At 38.8% G+C, this 18,811-nt stretch overlaps 4 protein-coding genes across 4 annotated transcripts in view; 1 reads left to right on the top strand and 3 right to left on the bottom strand.

Annotated features, from left to right (window-relative positions):
* LOC120561674 (trypsin-like) overlaps positions 1 to 2,225 on the bottom strand; it is a 6,087-nt gene extending 3,862 nt beyond the window's left edge. Inside the window, exons 1-2 of the mRNA XM_039804859.1 lie at positions 2,115 to 2,225; positions 689 to 817 (exon numbers count right to left, since the gene is read on the bottom strand). The gene's annotated coding sequence lies outside the window, so the exon portion shown is untranslated. The remainder of the gene's footprint in view (positions 1 to 688; positions 818 to 2,114) is intronic.
* Positions 205 to 11,943, top strand: LOC120562430 (transmembrane protease serine 9-like). Its single transcript, XM_039806143.1, has 10 exons — positions 205 to 580; positions 676 to 829; positions 914 to 1,173; positions 2,098 to 2,234; positions 2,355 to 2,501; positions 9,972 to 10,050; positions 10,146 to 10,299; positions 10,384 to 10,643; positions 11,534 to 11,670; positions 11,791 to 11,943. Exons 1-10 carry the CDS (start codon positions 541 to 543, stop codon positions 11,941 to 11,943), a joined length of 1,521 nt encoding a protein of 506 aa, XP_039662077.1. The 5' UTR covers positions 205 to 540.
* On the bottom strand, positions 5,881 to 8,608 carry LOC120561673 (trypsin-like). Its single transcript, XM_039804857.1, has 6 exons — positions 8,517 to 8,608; positions 8,084 to 8,240; positions 7,684 to 7,782; positions 7,387 to 7,550; positions 6,398 to 6,534; positions 5,881 to 6,193 (listed from the first exon to the last, which is right to left on the bottom strand). The coding sequence occupies exons 1-6, from the start codon at positions 8,554 to 8,556 to the stop codon at positions 6,041 to 6,043; spliced, it is 750 nt and encodes a 249-aa protein (XP_039660791.1). The 5' UTR covers positions 8,557 to 8,608; the 3' UTR covers positions 5,881 to 6,040.
* A 2,680-nt stretch (positions 11,944 to 14,623) lies between the features above and the next one.
* Positions 14,624 to 16,179, bottom strand: LOC120561675 (trypsin-1-like). The gene is made up of 6 exons (XM_039804860.1): positions 16,121 to 16,179; positions 15,717 to 15,867; positions 15,327 to 15,577; positions 15,096 to 15,232; positions 14,877 to 14,978; positions 14,624 to 14,776 (listed from the first exon to the last, which is right to left on the bottom strand). The coding sequence occupies exons 1-6, from the start codon at positions 16,158 to 16,160 to the stop codon at positions 14,729 to 14,731; spliced, it is 729 nt and encodes a 242-aa protein (XP_039660794.1). The 5' UTR covers positions 16,161 to 16,179; the 3' UTR covers positions 14,624 to 14,728.
* Positions 16,180 to 18,811: the final 2,632 nt, after the last annotated feature.

The raw sequence follows: 18,811 nt of genomic DNA, 5'->3' as shown, positions 1-18,811 counted from the left end.
ACTGAGGCCAGGCCGGTTACACACATACATTGACAAAAGTACCAAAATCAAGAGTCAAATTTCTTGTACACGCTTACTTGGCCAATAAAGCTGATTCTGATTAGTGCTGATGAAATTATTTAATTCTATTGTATTCAACCAAGATGTAGTAACATAATATGTCTGGTTACAATAATTCATAGTGCTGTCTGCTAAAAAGGGAGTAACACACGTGTCACCCATAAAACGAATAGGCAGGTGATAGGTGCAGAAAATGATCTGTCAAAAAACACAGAAAACACTCCAAGGCCAATACTATGTCAAATGTGGCTCACTTATTAAATGAAAGGATGAACGTGGCACATAAGAAGATAAGGTTATTTTTCAGGGCAGGGATTGGGGCGGGAGATTTGGGGATGTGGGTGTGGGGAATTGGGTGGAGGAATGGAGGTGTGGAGGAGGAGGAAGAGGGAGTGCATGGAAAGACATGGAGGAGTTTATGTATAAATGCAGTGATCATTCACATCTAGTCTGGTCGTAGGAAGGTTTGAGTTAGCCACGATGATTGGCCTGATTGTTGTCACACTTCTGGGCGCTGCAGGTGAAGCATGTTCAGTGTGTCTAACAGTTTAAGGGTAAAAAAAGAATTGTAACTATGATAAATATTAATCATTTTGTATTTTCTTTACACCACAGCTGCAGCACCTACAGATGACAGGATTGTGGGTGGCTACCGGTGTCCAGCCCACTCTCAACCCTGGCAGGTGTCTCTCAATGTCGGCTACCACTTCTGCGGCGGCTCCCTCATCAACGAACAGTGGATCGTCTCTGCTGCCCACTGCTGGCAAAAGTTTGTATTAGATTAATGTATTGAAATGTTTCTGTATGAACTGTATGTTTAAGAGGATTACAATAATTCTGTCAACTATTTTAGCCCCTTTGCACAGATTGCCGTCTTGGGAGACAACCACATCTGGCAGAACGAAGGCACGGAGCAGTACATGTCAGTTGATGCCATCTACTGGCATCAGAGTTACGACTACAAGACCCTAGACTACGACATCATGCTGATGAAGCTGGCGCACCCTGTCACTGTGAACCAGTACGTCAAGCCTGTAGCCCTGCCCAAAGCCTGCCCCACACCCGGGGACATGTGCACGGTGTCTGGATGGGGGAACATCTACACTGATCAAGGTGAGGGGGCAAAATAATTTTGCTCATAATAACAGAACATGTATTCTGTTGTGATCCTACTGTTAGTCGATGTTTTGTTCAGATTACACCTGGCGAAACAAAATCTGACACATTATAACAAAAGCCTTTAATAATGAGTAAATTCATTTCTTGACTGCTGACCCCCTTAGCTACTATCAAAAAAATATCAAACTTTTATGAAATAAAAAAATAATCAGACAGTAAGACAAGACACTATGCAAAAAGATATTGGTGGCTTACCACCTTGGACTAGAGGAAACCCTGTATGACTGCAAACACTGTATATAAAGTGTTTGATGTCTAACAAATCCCCCCCATCCAGATTTCTAAAACCTTTAATAGTGATTTATAAATGTATAGTTTCTTTTTTTTTTTTTTTTTTAATAATGGGTCTTGAGTTTCACACACAAGACAAACAAAACTTTTCTTTCTGCTAAGCTAAAATGACAACTATCATTATCAGATCAATCAGCTCAAACTTTTACTAATATAATATAGCATAATGCTAACAATTCAGTGAATTGAAAACTGTTTCTAGCTGACTTTTTAATGTTTTCAGCCAATTCTTAAAAAATAAATAAAAATGAAGCCAGTAAAAGGGTTTTAAATATGCACTTGATGTCTACTAGATATCTAGTTAAAAGAGGCTAAAGATCTAAATCGAAAGCTTGACAGGCTTGTATTACTTGGTTGTGGTTGCTAAGCTACAAAGGACCATCACTATTCAAGGGGGGTTTAGTGATCGGTCAGTTATGACAGATAATTGACCAAAATATTCTCTTTTGCTTTGCTCCATAAAAGTTAACATTTTGAGATAGCCACAAAGGTCTGATATTTATATGATAAAATAAACATTGATCAAACTATCCCCTCTTTAACTTTGTGTCTCATTCTTATCTGCAGTGTTCAACCCGTTTTACCTTCAGTGTGTGGAAGTCCCCATTCTGTCTAACAAGGACTGTGATGGTTCCTACCCCGGCATGATCACTGACCGCATGGTGTGTGCTGGATACCTGGAGGGAGGAAAGGATTCTTGTCAGGTATTTTCACACAAATACACAGCTCATCAGATACATTCTTGGTGGTCTGTGAACATGTAAAACAAAATGTAATGAGAGGAAATGATGGAAGGAATAAACTCTTCTTTCTCCCCTGTTCAGGGTGACTCTGGTGGTCCTCTGGTGTGTAACGGGGAGCTGCAGGGTATTGTCTCATGGGGCCAGGGCTGTGCTCAACCCAACTACCCGGGCGTTTACACCAAAGTGTGCTCACTGATGCCCTGGATCAACGATATTCTCTCCACATACTCCTAGGCTGTGATCTCCCATCACAGAACTATGTGAGAGAGAGGAAACCAGAGGGAGACTGAAATTGAAGGAGACAGAGACAGGAGACGGTGGTGGGTAGTGTTGAAAAGAAAAGCAGTGGGAGAGCAACTGAGAGAGAGAAACAAGGAGAAACAGTGGGTGTGAGAGAGAGAGAAAAAGAGATGTGAAATCAGGGCACAATCAATAAAATCTACCATTTTGTGATGCATCACTGTGTTTATTATTGCTGTCAATACTATAGTGCTGCACCTGCTCCCAGTGCAGATGCTCTTGAGCAACTATGTTACTGTTTTCCGAATATTTTGTTTCAATTCAGTGGTGACATTTCCACCAAAACAAATATAAACCACAGCCAGTACACTGTAAAAAATTCAACAACAAAAAATGTAATTTCAGCCACACTAGCAGATGGCAATGTCAGTCTGTCAGCGGGTCCACCACTTTGGTCTAGACTGAATGGATTCCCATGAAATTTGGTGGAGTTATTTGTGGCCTTCAGAGGATGAATCCTACAGACTTTATTGACCCACTGACCTTTCCTCTAGCACCACCATGAGGTTGACATTTGTGGTTTTGAGTGAAAAGTCCCAACAACCATTGGATGGATTGCCATGAAATGTGGTACAAACATTCATGTCCCCTATGTAATAACCGTTTTGGTCCTTTTCATCTAGCACCATCACCAAGTCAACATTTTAACTTGTCCAATACTTTGGTTTATGACCAAATACCTGCAAAAATAATGACATTCCTATCAGCCTCACCTGTTCTTTGTTTTCTGTCACTTAGCAGATGCTGAAATGCTAATGTGCTAAACTAAGATGGTAAATCCAGTCAACATTACCTGTTAAACATTACCTTGTTAGAATTGTCATTTTGAGCATATGTACATTAGCATTTAGCCCAACGTTTGTCTCTGTCTGCAACTCATTCAGTCTATAAGTACATGCTTGTAGTTCAGTAATTTAGCAGGAATTGTATCTGTTTGCTACCAGCCTAATCAATGGAAGTACATTTCCAGTATAAAGCCTGACATCAAGTGCATGGTTCACGCGCCGGATGCCCCTCACCTTCCGCGCTCCGTGTGTTGCCGTTCTTAAAATCCCTTCGATAAGGGAAACAACAACAGACTTCGAACTAGCAAACCACATGCTGAAAATAGCAAGTTTTGAAGAAAATTAGGATTGTGCATTAAGACAGGCCTGCTTGGTTCTTTCGGGGAATGATTATAAAGATTTACAAAGAATATGTTTACGGCATTTACCATCTAACTGGGACATTTTGGGATAGATTGGCAGGGATTGCTGTGGACGAAGTACACAAAGCGATACACTGGTAAGAGCAAATTATGTTTAACCATGCATCCAGCTCATTTAAATAGCTCACATTGTGTGAACAGTTAACTTCATTTAATATTTTATGTGGTGTTTTATTTTGCGGGGTGCAAATGTGCCACCAAAACAAGTTCCTTCCCGAGACCATTTTGCAGAGGCACCATCGCTGCGTCTGGAACTGGAAAGAAATGCAAACAACCAAGAATGTATCTGTGGTGTAGCCAGACCTTACTCCACAGCGCTGTGGAGATAGGTCTGGCAATGCAAGACTTGTTTGCAACATGCAACTCCTTCAGGTTTCTTGTCAAATAATGCTCTCCAATTCAGAAGCCACATAGTCGACATTTTCTCTCAACAGTTCTCAAGTTTGGATTACCAGGTTCCCAGGTCCCACCTCAACACTCCACCTCTGCCCCCTAAAAACAGCACAACCGCACGCTGTCCATCTCCCTCCAGCCAATCCCAGACATTGACTCTGGACAAACCCTCCCACCAACGTTCAGAAAGTTCCCACAGACACTCAAGCTATTTGCATATTGTTGCTGTATTACCTCTTTTGATGATGTGATGTGTTGCATTTCTCATTCATGCACAGTTTTGCAAAGACTTACCAACTGTAATTTGAATATGTGTAGTAGCCAGGGGTGGAAGTAAAACATAACATTTACTCTCGTTACTTTTAAGTATTGTTTTTTATCTCAAGTAAGAAAGTACTTACCTACTTTCCCTTGTAGTAGCTGATGGCTGCGTAATCGCTGTTTCCTCTCTTCAGCAGGCTCACAGTGGCAATAAAGCACGTAGACGAAACAAACAAGGTGACTGTTTAAGTAGTTTCTGGTGTCATGTTAATCTGTAAATGACCGTGTGTCAGCTGCACTGCTGAAGTTGTGATGAGTGGGTGGGACTGACAGTAAAATTGCTCACTGAGGCCTCCTACTGTTCAATAATCACACTGCTATCATCTCCACAGTAGGTTCAGCACTGATCTTTATAATTAAAGTGCTCATATTATACTCATTTTCAGGTTTCATAATTGTATTTAGAGGTTGTACCAGAATAGGTTTACATGGTTTAATAAAAAAAAAATATATATATATATATATATTTTTGTTGTACTGCATATTGCTGCAGCTCCTCTTTTCACCCTGTGTGTTGAGCTTTCTGTTTTAGCTACAGAGTGAGGCATCTCACTTCTGTACCATCTTTGTTGGGAGTTGCACATGCGCAGTACCTAGGTAAACACTGCTAGCTTGTCAGTTTCAGAGTATGAGGGTGTGCCATGCTAACAGCTAGGCGAGCATTATAATGTGTGTTACAAAGTGACACACGTTCGTCATGGAAGTAAAGGCTGGACTACAATAGAGCAGTTTGGAACAGTTTGTGAACAGTGTTTTCTCTGGAAGCTGGTAAGTCCCTTTGGGCTTTTTCAATTTGTAAACCTATAACATGCACTAAAAGATATATAACACAATAAAGGGGAAAAGCCAAAAAGCATAATATGAGCACTTTAAGGTGTTTTCTGAGCCTCCATTAATCATTAATAGAAATTAATGAAAGGCTTGATCATGTAATTATATGATCAAATTAAGAGGAGCAATCACATAGCTAGAGTAAATAAATGGAAAAATAGAAATATGCTACCTCATCATTTAAACCCATACCATAAGTTTCTTCTTATGAAAATGGTATGTGAGTAAATAAAGGAGTCTGTATAACTTAATCAAACAAGTAAACTGTAACTGACACATACCTTTTTTTTTTTTTTTTAAGATTATTTTTTTGGCTTTTTCCACCTTTATTTTGATAGGACAGCTAGGTGAGAAAGGGAGAGGGAAGACATGCAGGAAATTGTCACAGGTCGGATCCAAACCCTGGACCTCTGCATCGAGGCATAAACCTCTCAGTATATGTGCACCTGCTCTACCACCGAGCCAACCCGGCCACAACTGACACATACTTGAGCTTCTAAGTAGTTTAATTTGGTGAGTTTTTTCCCCATCATGAACAGACAAATGAAAGCGGAATATCTACCAAGTGTTTTTATTTAGTGTGGATATATGAAGGGAGGAAACTTCAAAGCAAGAGACAAGGCACCAGAGATAGAAAGAAAAAGAAAAGTCAGGGCTGTAAAAGAAAATAGGATTGAGGGGAACCATTGGGAGAAGTGAAGAAAATTAAATTTCTTCAGGGGTTGGCTGCCATGGTGTCTTCAATCCAGGAGAGGAACTCACACAATTTGACGTAGACTCCGGGGTAGTTAGGCAGTGCACATCCCTGACCCCATGACACCAGGCCCTGGACCTCCCCAGCACAAACCAGAGGGCTGCCGGAGTCACCCTGACAAACACAGAGTGGAAGCATGCAATTGATTTTTCTGCACATAGAACTGTGAGTCCTGTTAGTCTATGATAGCATTTACTGTAAAATAATTTAATTATAATTTATACTGTTTATTGATCCCCAGTAGGGAAATTACAATTTACACTCTGTTAGAAATCACTACACACAGACATGCTCAGGACCTATTAATGTAAAACTCACATTGCATGCATCTCTGCCTCCATCCATGTATCCAGCACACACCATCCTGGGTGAGATCATGCCAGGATAGGCATTCTCACAGTCCTGGTGGTCCAGTATGGGCACGTCCAAACACTGCAGACGGACGGGCAAGTTCACTGTAACAAACAGAACAGAGAGAGTCATAGAAAGCTCTGAGACATCTTAAGTAATTAGAAAATATATTTGTATAGGAAAAGGCTGGTGGTATTCTATATTTTAGTTTCTGTCAACAAATGGAAAAAAAGTATATGTTTCTCAATCCTTTCCCACTTCCGCAACTTATCTGTGGCTCTCAGTCGCAAGCCCATTTGTTCCTACTGAATCTAAAATTAGTTGATCAGTTTATTAGGGACTATTTTCAGCTGCAAATGTATACACATTTGGTGCCCTAGTGGGTATTTATGGGAGCAGGATATTTGGGGTTGAGCTACAGGGTAAACTAGTAAGTGCCCATGTTTATTGTAATGAAGGAGCATGGCTCAGTGATGTCTCAGTTTTTGGCCAACAATGGAGGTCGATGACACAGAGGAAAAAAGCTAAATCAGACTTTGGCTATACAGGCAATACTTTTGTTTTCAGGATCAATTCACTGCTGGTTTTGAGCTTTTCATGGGGCTGGTTGTCGATTACAGAAAATATAGAAATTTACCAGACTTATCCTTTAAAGCTGCTATGTGCTTTTTTATGTGTAATTTGAAAATTGGCAACTTTGACACCCCCCAGTGAAAGCCTAGATAAAAGACACTGTTGCACCTCCACCTCGCTGCCCAGCTGACCTGGGGACTTGGAAATGAAGGGTTTGAAAACAACATAATGACTGCACCACTTTCACCGGGATTTTCAGAATTTTTGCCATCAGAGCAACATAAAAGAGACTAAAATCACATTCTACACTACAAATTCTACACATAATGGCATTAGGCATGTTTTTAAACTGAATGATGTAATACACATTATAATCTACCCACCCTCGCCATTCATGGCAGTGTTACCCCAGCCAGACACAGAGCAGGGAAGCCCCGCCATGGGGCACGCTGTGGGTAAGGGGATGGGTGCGACTGCCTCGGTCACCTCCACTGGGTGGTAGAGCTTGATCAGCATGATGTCAAAATCCAGAGTCTGATAGTCATAACTGCACACAGATGAATATAAAATATGCTTTAGACCTGCTTCTCTGCACTGAATGAATGAATCAGATAAGAATGAAATCATGCAAAGGGAAGAAGATTCTCAGATGGGATATCTATTTTTTTTTTTTCGCTCACCTAGGGTGCCAGATGATGTTGTCAGTTTTCATGAGCTGCTCTGTACCTTCAAACACTCGCACATCGTGTTCTCCCAGCATGATCTGCATGGCATAGGGACTGAGAGAGGAGGTGATATATATATATATATATATATATATATATATATATATATATATATATATATATATATATTGTGTTTCAAAAAAATACAGAAAAAGCTTTCAGTGGTTTGTTTCTTAGCATTCCACATATGCTTCTAAATTGAAAACCATTAGTCCTTCCCCCTTAGAGATTTTGGGATTTATTTTTATCTCAAAGGGAAAAATCCATAAAAATCAAGCAAACATTAACATGCAACATGAGATAATAATGCGTATTATATATGAAAGTAATCTTTTTTCCATCAATGCATACTTACTTGTACCAACAGTGGGCAACGGAGAGCACCCACTGATTGTTGATGAGCACCCCACCACAGAAGTGGTAACCATAGTTGAGGGAGGCCATGAATGGACGAGAGTGAGGCTCACACTCCTGTCCACCAATGATCCTGCCATCTTCCTGGGGAACTGCCGCTGTCACACACACATACACATACACACACACACACACACACACACACACACACACACACACACACACACACACACACACACACACACACACAAAAGAGATACATTTGTGTTTCAAAGTTATCTTTAACCACAACATTCCATCATATTTTTGAAATCATGGACATTACAGTACACATGTATGGCTGTGTGTGTGTGTGTGTGTGTGTGTGTGTGTGTGTGTGTGTGTGTGTGTGTGTGTGTGTGTGTGTGTGTGTGTGTGTATTTCTGTGTCTTTACCAGCAGCTCCGATCATCAGCAGCAGAGCCAGCAGTGTCATGGTGTCAAGTGAATGATCAGAAGACACCTGGACACACCCTGGCTCATATTTATATCCCACCAGCCCCTGCTGTGCTCGGCCCTTCCTCCCCACCCCCCACCTCCTCCGCTCTTCCCTCTTTCTGTTGACCTTATCTGTGTCCTCAAAGTCTTTCGACTTTCTTATCATGCTGACATTTTCGTGTTTGCCCACTTCTGCACCATCGTAGCACACTCCCTGTGCTTGTGTCATCTGTGCACCTCATTTAGAAATGTGGACCAAGGTCTTCACACATCTAACATCTGTTTATGGTTCTCTACTGGGTCACTTATTTTTGGCAAGCTACAATATAAAAAAGTGAAAAGAAAAGCTTGGTCCAATAAATTAGAAACATTACAGAAAAAATTAAAAAAATTAACCAAGAGACTCCATTGGCAAACATATTTTTGCACATCCTGCACAAACTGTCCAGCTTTTTTTAAACCATTATATTTGACATTGTTGTTAAAGTATTTGTTATATTACATTTTTTATATTTTTATTGTAATAATTCTATCCTAATATTCATGTTATTGACTGTTGCAGTAATTTGCTTTAATTTTATTTCCTCTTAATATGTTAGTTGTATTGTAAAAACGTAATTGGCAATAAACTTGATTTTGATTTTATGAATCATAATTTTGGTTAAGAAAAAAATAATATAAATGAATGTGCTGTTTTATGCCTCCACTTCTAGTTGACCTTGAATAAAAGCCAGACAGGTGAGAAAGAAATCACCTGTCGCCTCTGAAGCAGAAAACAACATGATGTTTTTCTGTTTCTGTGTCAGACAGCAATCAACAGCCTTTAAGCTCTAATACTGCCAAATCCAACTACGTCTTTGCAGTATATATATATATATATATATACACATAACCATTTGTAGTCAGCTTTGTTGTCCTTTTTTTTAGTGTTATAGTTATGTTATGTCTATTTCTGTGCACATACATTGACAAAATTACCAAAAACCAGAGTCAAATTCCTTGTACACCCTTATTTGGCCAATAAAGATAATTCTGTGCTGATGAAATTATTTAATTATATTGTATTCAACCAAGATGTAGTAACATAATATGTCTGGTTACAATAATTCATAGGGCTGTCTGCTAAAAAGGGAGTAACACATGTGTCACCCATAAATTGTATAGGCACATTTATTTAGGTGATAGGTGCAGAAAATTATCTGTCAAAAAACAGAGTACAGAAAACACTCCAAGGCCAATACTATGTAAGATGTGGCTCACTTATTAACTGAAAGGATGAACGTGGCACATAAGAAGATAAGGTTATTTTTCAGGGCAGGGATTGGGGCGGGAGGAATGGAGGTGTGGAGGAGGAGGAAGAGGGAGTGCATGGAAAGACACGGAGGAGTTTATGTATAAATGCAGTGATCATTCACATCTAGTCTGGTCGTAGGAAGGTTTGAGTTAGCCACGATGATTGGCCTGATTGTTGTCACACTTCTGGGCGCTGCAGGTGAAGCATGTTCAGTGTGTCTAACAGTTTAAGGGTAAAAAAAGAATTGTAACTATGATAAATATTAATCATTTTGTATTTTCTTTACACCACAGCTGCAGCACCTACAGATGACAGGATTGTGGGTGGCTACCAGTGTCCAGCCCACTCTCAACCCTGGCAGGTGTCTCTCAATGTCGGCTACCACTTCTGCGGCGGCTCCCTCATCAACGAACAGTGGATCGTCTCTGCTGCCCACTGCTGGCAAAAGTTTGTATTAGATTAATGTATTGAAATGTTTCTGTATGAACTGTATGTTTAAGAGGATTACAATAATTTTGTCAACTATTTTAGCCCCTTTGCACAGATTGCTGTCTTGGGAGACAACCACATCTGGCAGAACGAAGGCACGGAGCAGTACATGTCAGTTGATGCCATCTACTGGCATCAGAGTTACGACTACAAGACCCTAGACTACGACATCATGCTGATGAAGCTGGCGCACCCTGTCACTGTGAACCAGTACGTCAAGCCTGTAGCCCTGCCCAAAGCCTGCCCCACACCCGGGGACATGTGCACGGTGTCTGGATGGGGGAACATCTACACTGATCAAGGTGAGGGGGCAAAATAATTTTGCTCATAATAACAGAACATGTATTCTGTTGTGATCCTACTGTTAGTCGATGTTTTGTTCAGATTACACCTGGCGAAACAAAATCCAACACTTTATTACACTAATGGTCTTCCATAGGTTTTTATAACACATTATAACAAAAGCCTAATAAACTACTGAGTAAATTAATAAAGACAGTAAGACGAGACAATATGCAAAAAGATATTGGTGGCTTACCACCTTGGACTAGAGGAAACCCTGTATGACTGCAAACACTGTATATAAAGTGTTTGATGTCTAACAAATCCCCCATCCCGATTTCTAAAACCTTTAATAGTGATTTATAAATGTATAGTATTTTTTTTTTAATAATGGGTCTTGAGTTTCACACACAAGACAAACAAAACTTTTCTTTCTGCTAAACTAAAATGACAACTATCACTATCAGATCAATCAGCTCAAGCTTTTACTAATATAATATAGCATAATGCTAACAATTCAGTGGATTGAAAACTGTTTCTAGGTGACGTTTTAATGTTTTCAGACAATTCTTAAAAAAAAAAAAAATAAGTGAAACCAGTAAAAGGGTTTTAAATATGCACTTGATGTCTACTAGATATCTAGTTAAAAGAGGCTAAATATCAAAATCCAAAGCTTGACAGGCTTGTATTACTTGGTTGTGGTTGCTAAGCTACAAAGGACCATCACTATTCAAGGGGGATTTAGTGATCAGTCAGTTATGACAGATAATTGACCAAAATATTCTCTTTTGCTTTGCTCCATAAAAGTTAACATTTTGGAGATAGCCACAAAGGTCTGATATTTATATGATAAAATAAACATTGATCAAACTCTCCCCTCTTTAACTTTGTGTCTCATTCTTATCTGCAGTGTTCAACCCGTTTTACCTTCAGTGTGTGGAAGTCCCCATTCTGTCTAACAAGGACTGTGATGGTTCCTACCCCGGCATGATCACTGACCGCATGGTGTGTGCTGGATACCTGGAGGGAGGAAAGGATTCTTGTCAGGTATTTTCACACAAATACACAGCTCATCAGATACATTCTTGGTGGTCTGTGAACATGTAAAACAAAATGTAATGAGAGGAAATGATGGAAGGAATAAACTATTCTTTCTCCCCTGTTCAGGGTGACTCTGGTGGTCCTCTGGTGTGTAACGGGGAGCTGCAGGGTATTGTCTCATGGGGCCAGGGCTGTGCTCAACCCAACTACCCGGGCGTTTACACCAAAGTGTGCTCACTGATGCCCTGGATCAACGATATTCTCTCCACATACTCCTAGGCTGTGATCTCCCATCACAGAACTATGTGAGAGAGAGGAAACCAGAGGGAGACTGAAATTGAAGGAGACAGAGACAGGAGACGGTGGTGGGTAGTGTCGAAAAGAAAAGCAGTGGGAGAGCAACTGAGAGAGAGAAACACAAGGAGAAACAGTGGGTGAGAGAGAGAGAGAGAGAGCGAGAAAAAGAGATGTGAAATCAGGGCACAATCAATAAAATCTACTATTTTGTGATGCATCACTGTGTTTATTATTGCTGTCAATACTATAGTGCTGCACCTGCTCCCAGTGCAGATGCTCTTGAGCAACTATGTTACCGTTTTACGAATATTTTGTTTCAAATCCTACGTATTGTGTGTGAATTATCTTTTTCGTTGACCAACACCAAAAAATTTTATTTCCATCAAAATTAGGCACAAACTGTTGCTTTCATCTGATAAGAGTGAATAGCATTGGTGTTTAGCATTCAAACGTTGCATGAATATTGTTGAAAAGGTTTTGTCAGTCTATAGTTATTGGTTTGTTTGAACACATAAATACTTCCCTCAATTTTCTCAAAACATTTGAAATGTAACATTTAAATGATTTTCCGTTACAAGGTTGTTGTTCACTAAATCAGACACTGCTGCCGAAGCGCTGTATTGTACCTCTTTACAGTATATAGGCTTTTTTTTTCTACCAAAAATGTTTTGCATTGGTCAGGGAGTACTTGGCTGAAGAAATATGTCAGAGGGGGAACAATATTGAAAAAAGTTTGAGAACCACTGGGCTATACAGCAAGCAACTGAAAAGGAGTTAGACTTCCACTGAAATGTGTTCAATGAGTTTCATTCAGAACTGAGAACTTGGTCTTGAGTCAAAAATCTGCTGGCAAGAGAAAAAGAACAGTTTGTTTCCTCAGCAGAAGGTTTCCCTTATAAAGTTTTGCAGTTGAAAAGTCATGTGGCTGAAGATGACTAACACACTATTCTTCATTTCCTTCATGCAAGTAATTTGATTTCTTGACAATATTTCCCTTTATTCTGATAAAGTCTAAAGTCGTTTTTTTAATGCATTTTGCTTATGGATACAAACAAAAGAAAAACAAAAATTTTAACTAATAAGATGCCGTTATAGGTTCATTTAAACCAAGTACCTCTTTGAACAGCATTATCCAGTCTGAAATGAATATGAAAATATTTGATGGTGTGCTGGGGGATTTATTCTGTGAGGTGTTGCTCTACTGTACTACAAGTTGTGTTTCTTTTGTTAAATTTTTTTTTCAAATAAAAAGCTTTTGACATTAAGGCTTAGGAACTGATGCAGCACAGGCTTGAAGTCACACATTTTTGATTGATCATCTGTCACTATCGTTCAGTAGAGAAAAAAAGAAATTCATCATCTTAAACTTTTGTCACCATTCAGGTGAACATTATGATGCTCGAAAACACTGCAATTACTTTTACTCTTCAACAAGAAAATAAATGTCATGCTTGCCATAATTGCCTTATTTTCTTTTCCATAAAAGGTTACTTGAAGCTGTTGGTTAAAAATCAGCACTCAGTTATGCCGAAAGTCACACGTCTGGTTTGACACTTTTGCAGCAAGCAATACATTGCCTGAAATCAATCGATGGACAGAAATATCTCCCATCTGTTCTCCACAGACAGGAATGTGGATTATCTCTCCTCCTCTTCCTCCTCCTCATCATCACTGTGAAACTGAAACAAGATACATGAGAGACAAGAGTTGAGATGATGAAATGGAATATGGCAGGAAGACAGATTAGTAAATTAATGACTAATGTACACATTAAGTATTCCTTTTCAAAATCATTTTGCATATCCATTTATAATTTCATATTCATACTTCAAATCCTGGGAAATGAAGTTGAATTATTAATTGGCAACAATCACAGCAGACATATCTCCTCTAATAAGTTGGGAGATGTCTAGTACTGTATAATGCAGAAGCACCTGTAGTCCATCCTGCTGCATTATAAATCCATTCAAATACTAAAGAGGGTTAAAAAAAGTGTGGAAGGGGTGTACGGTGGATATTACAATTTACACAAGGCTGCAGAAAGGCAAGATTATTATTGTATTATATCAGGCAAGCCATTTAGTAGAATACAATCTAATTTTGAGGAGGAAGCGTTGATTTTAAACAGCAACATTTAAGCAGCAATGGGAGAAGCGTTTTCCTGTTCAAAAAAATAAATAATAATAATAATAATAATAATAATTTTTATGTAATGCAATCAAAATAAAATGCAAGTGCCTTAAAATTCATCAAATTCAATGCAACATTTTAGAACTTTGCAACTTTGGAGGATGGGTCCAAGGCAACAGCAATCACAATTATGTCATGGAAATAAATAACACATTGACATTTGTTAAGTCATTAAATAGGAGGCAGTGGATGAGACACCCATTTGCTATGTGCTTTTCATTTTTTACCTTTTAACGAAGTATATTGATATTTAATGTATTTTAATCAAAAAACAAAAATACTTGAAGCATTTACTTTTAAGCCCTCATTATTAGGTAAAGTGATAATTATCAATACATAGGACAAATGTACATGTATAGTTAATATTAGGAAGCTTTATTTATCATGTTATTTCAAACCAGTAACGTAGTGCAGTGTGATGGTGGAACTGAGAAGTCATAATAACAATGAAATAACATAAGAAAGATAAGAATGATTTGCTTTAAATTGTTTATTTGTCATATTGTCAGTACAAAAGATGGAACATAAACAGCAAAAGATGTTGAGCTGCTTGACTGAACCTGCTTGTTTGGATCACTTAGTTGCTGGCCATGGTGCTGTCCAGCCAGTCTTTGAAGATGCAGACCTAAAAATGAATAAGACCAGAGTTAGAAAAGTGAACCAACATAGCATTGCAGAATAAACTGGACACAGTGCGTTGATTCAATTTTCATTTTTGAAGTTACCTTGGCATAGACACCGGGGTTGTTCTTCTGAGCACATCCGTAGCCCCAGGACACAACACCCTGCAGCTGACCGTTGCACACGACGGGGCCACCAGAGTCACCCTGAGAGACAGCGTACAGTGTAAAACAACTTTGCAAAGTTTGATAAAAGCCAACAAACCATGCCAATAATTTAATACAGATATTGCTGTATTCCTGCATGAACATTGAACTACATACCTGGCAAGAGTCCTTGCCTCCCTCCAGGTATCCAGCGCAGAACATGGAGTTGGTGATCATGCCAGGGTAGGAGTTATCACAGTCGGTCTTAGACAGAATGGGGATGTCCAGGCACTGCAGCTTGTCACGGTTAGCAGCTGGAGATCAAAAGAGAAGGAACAAGATGAAACTGGAGCTACACTGCAGTAAAAACGTACACGTTGAGAGCAAAATAGACGAGTTATTACTCACTGGAGCTCATGGTGTTGCCCCAGCCGGAGACTTTGCACATGGTGCCAGCGGGGGCACAGCTGGTGGGCAGAGCCACAGGCTTCACGTACTGGTTGAGGGTGGCGGGCTTGCTCAGCTTGATCAGCATGATGTCATTGTCGATGTTGTAGGAGTTGTATTTGGGGTGGCGGATAACGCGGGAGGAGCTGATGAACTGCTCGTTTCCCTCGGTGACCTTGATGTTGTGCTCTCCCATACGCACCTCCACACGGCTAAAAACAATTGAAAAACACGGGATAAGTGACAAGACACGAAAAAGATGATCATTAAAAATGTATCTGCATACCCCTCAGGTAAGAAAATAAAGTAAATCAGACCTATAACCCTGGAAAACATGAGGAATGTGCTTACGACTGGTAGCAGTGAGCAGCAGACACAACCCAGTTCGCGTTGACCAGGGAGCCCCCACAGAAGTGGTAGCCAGAGTTCAGAGACACCGTATGGGCCTGGGAGTAGGGCGTGCACTCATACCCTCCGACAATCTTGTCATCCTCCGTGGCAACTGAAAAGGCACACACATCAGCAACAAGTTGGTTAACAGACATCTCTTTGAATGCACAATGTTCTTTTTGTGCATTTTTAGTCAAACCCCAAAGTGTGTACTGATGATGGTTAAAAATCAATCGGCTGTTCTCTAATTCAAACCCTCGCTTCTGGGAGATGCTACGGTTATTCTGGACTAAGTTCTGGGATAAAGGCCAACAGACTGTTAGCAGAAAGAAAGGCAATCTGCTCGATAAAAACTTCACACTCACAAGCCGCTCCAATAAGCAGAACGAAGACCAGAGACCTCATGGTTTGCTGTGTGATCCTATCGATGATAGAACTTCACCTGGAGCCCTGGTTTATATCCACAGTCAGGAGAGCCGCCCTGCTCTCTGGCCGTCCTCATTGGTCAGCAAGGGGCCAATCGCAGCAGAATGTTGGGGTTAGGTGATTCATTATCAGAAATACATAAAAAACACTTTTCATCGTAGAATTAACCCTTGTGTTGTCTTCCCGTCCACCCTTGAATTTGTTGTCCTTCTGGGTCAAAATTGAAAACAAACTTTTTTTACAATGTTTTTGACACTTCACACACACACACGTTTTTGTGACTTTTCTCAACGCTTTTTTAAATTCATGGTCATTAAACCTAATTTAAATGACATTGTATTTAATTTTTGAGTTAAAAAAGCTGAATTTATGAATTGTTTTGACTAATAGTTAAGATCAGAGGATGTTGAGTGGACCACAGACTGTTTTATGTCAAACTTTAGTCAGGATGTACTGTTTTGAAAACATAAAAAAATAAAATTCAAATGCTATAAAATTGAATAAAACACCCAAACTTCAATGAAAGTAGTCATTAATTGTACCTGCAAAGATTGTTATATGGTTCCATGCAACGTACATCTTGCATCCATGTTTTTTTGGGCAATTTGGTTGTAAGAAACCCATATTTATGATATAAAGAACTTTGAAAACGGGTCAAATTTGACCTTAGTACAACACAAGGGTTAAAGATGGCTTTCTTGTCAGCAAATTTGGAAAGCATAGATAAGTGTAAATATGGATCATATTGGTTCCTGTGTTATGTATTCATTTATTTATTCCACTAAAAGTAAAAACAAGGCTTATCTGTAATACCTAGTTAGTTAAAACCTGTTTTTTGTTTATGATGTCACTGTTTTTTAATATTGTGTTGACAAATTAAAGTATTTGTGTGAAATTAAACTAAATTACTACATCATTACATTCTTCTTAATGGCACACGACTTTTCATAAAATTAACAATCACGGTTAAATTCAGTGTTTTATTAATATGAAGGGTGGCTTTTAACTTGACTAGCATGATGATAGAGAGGTTGAACATTTTATTATTCTTTTTATGAAATCTCTTGATCAAGATCCAAGTATGTGCAGTTCTGAGGTGAAGGCACTGTGCTGAAATACAGTGTTGGTCATACAGTTTTTATACTTTAGATTACTCAATTGCATTTCAGAGAAAAGTGTTGTTTTTTAATCCACTTTATTTATCAGATGGAGGTACACAGCAGAAATATGGTTTAGATGCTAAATAAATGATCTAGTTTTAAATGTACTGCTAGTTTATGGAGTTTGACTCAGCAACACTTTGTCCAACTCATCTCTATATAAAAACATCAATAATTAAACTGCAAGTCTGTAAGGGGACCATTTTTTCACAATGAGCTACCTACTTAAAGATTTGAATGCAGTTTTTTCAGCATTTAATATCGCTACCTTTATTTTTTGTAAAGGTTTGAATCCACCACTGTTTCTTTGATCAGATTGCAAAGGTACACAAGCCACCTCTATATTTAGATGTGAACACAGTATCACACAGCTGTGTGTTTCTCAGCATGTTTTCAGATATAAGTGGTGAAGCTGCCTTGAAAAAAAAAGAGATAATCTTTGTAATATATATTTTTTAAAGGCGCTTTTCAACAAATTAGTAGAAAGTAATGTTGGAGGAAGTACTCAGATCTTTCACTTAAGTAAAAGTAGCAATACAACAATTAAAAAGTAAAAGGCCTGCATTTAAAATTCTACTTGAGTAAAAGCACAAAAGTATTACCAGGAAAACTGTAAACATGAAGTATCAAAAGTAAAAGGTACTCATGCAATATGGCCTATTCTAGAGTATTAAAGAGAGCCGCTAACTCCCAAAATCTGTTACTTCTTTAATCTTTTGTGCACAACTTAGTTTTCTTGTGGGACAAGTTTAAACTTTATCCTTCTTATTAGTACATGGTGACCCAGTATAGCTTTGCACAACTCCAACCTGAATATGTCCAAACAGCACCAACGAACACCTGTGTGGGTATGCCTAGCCTTTAATCTTTAATAACAAATCATAATGTATACGTTACTAGTACCCATACCTGTCGAATAAAAGTAATAAAGTAAAATGTACAATATTTGTCTTTGAAATGTAGAGGAGTAGAAGTATAAAAGTAGCATAAATAGAAAATACAAAGTACACGTACATTGTGTACACAGAGGTAGGTAGAAAAGTTATTGGCACAGACTTGTGCCACCAGCACAATACAACGTGAATGAATATTGGAAATAAGAGGTAAGGCAACAATAAAAAGTAAACAGAAAAAAAATTAGAAATGCCTAATAATAAAGATGTGTTTTGGAAAGTGACTTAAAAGATGATATGGACACACCCAGCAAGAGATCCTAAGGCAAGTCGTTTCATAGAACAGATATAACAGATATAATAAAAGTTAATTAGTTTTTTCTCTCAGTCAATATTGGGCATATAAAGCCTACTAAAGTGGAACAATTACTGGTGGTCTTACATTTATAAGGTTATATTGCACCACTGTTCTGCTCGTCTCAGAGTGAACAAATTATATTTCTTTAAATGCTGATACAAGAGACGGTGAAGTGACTGTTAATTTATAAAAAAAATAGTTTTTTATAGAAATACTTTT

The sequence above is a fragment of the Perca fluviatilis genome, chromosome 7 (genome assembly GCF_010015445.1).
Source record: "Perca fluviatilis chromosome 7, GENO_Pfluv_1.0, whole genome shotgun sequence".
NCBI lineage: Eukaryota > Metazoa > Chordata > Actinopteri > Perciformes > Percidae > Perca > Perca fluviatilis.
The sequence above is the reverse complement of the archived record's forward strand: the minus strand, read 5'-3'. Positions and strand labels throughout refer to the sequence as shown.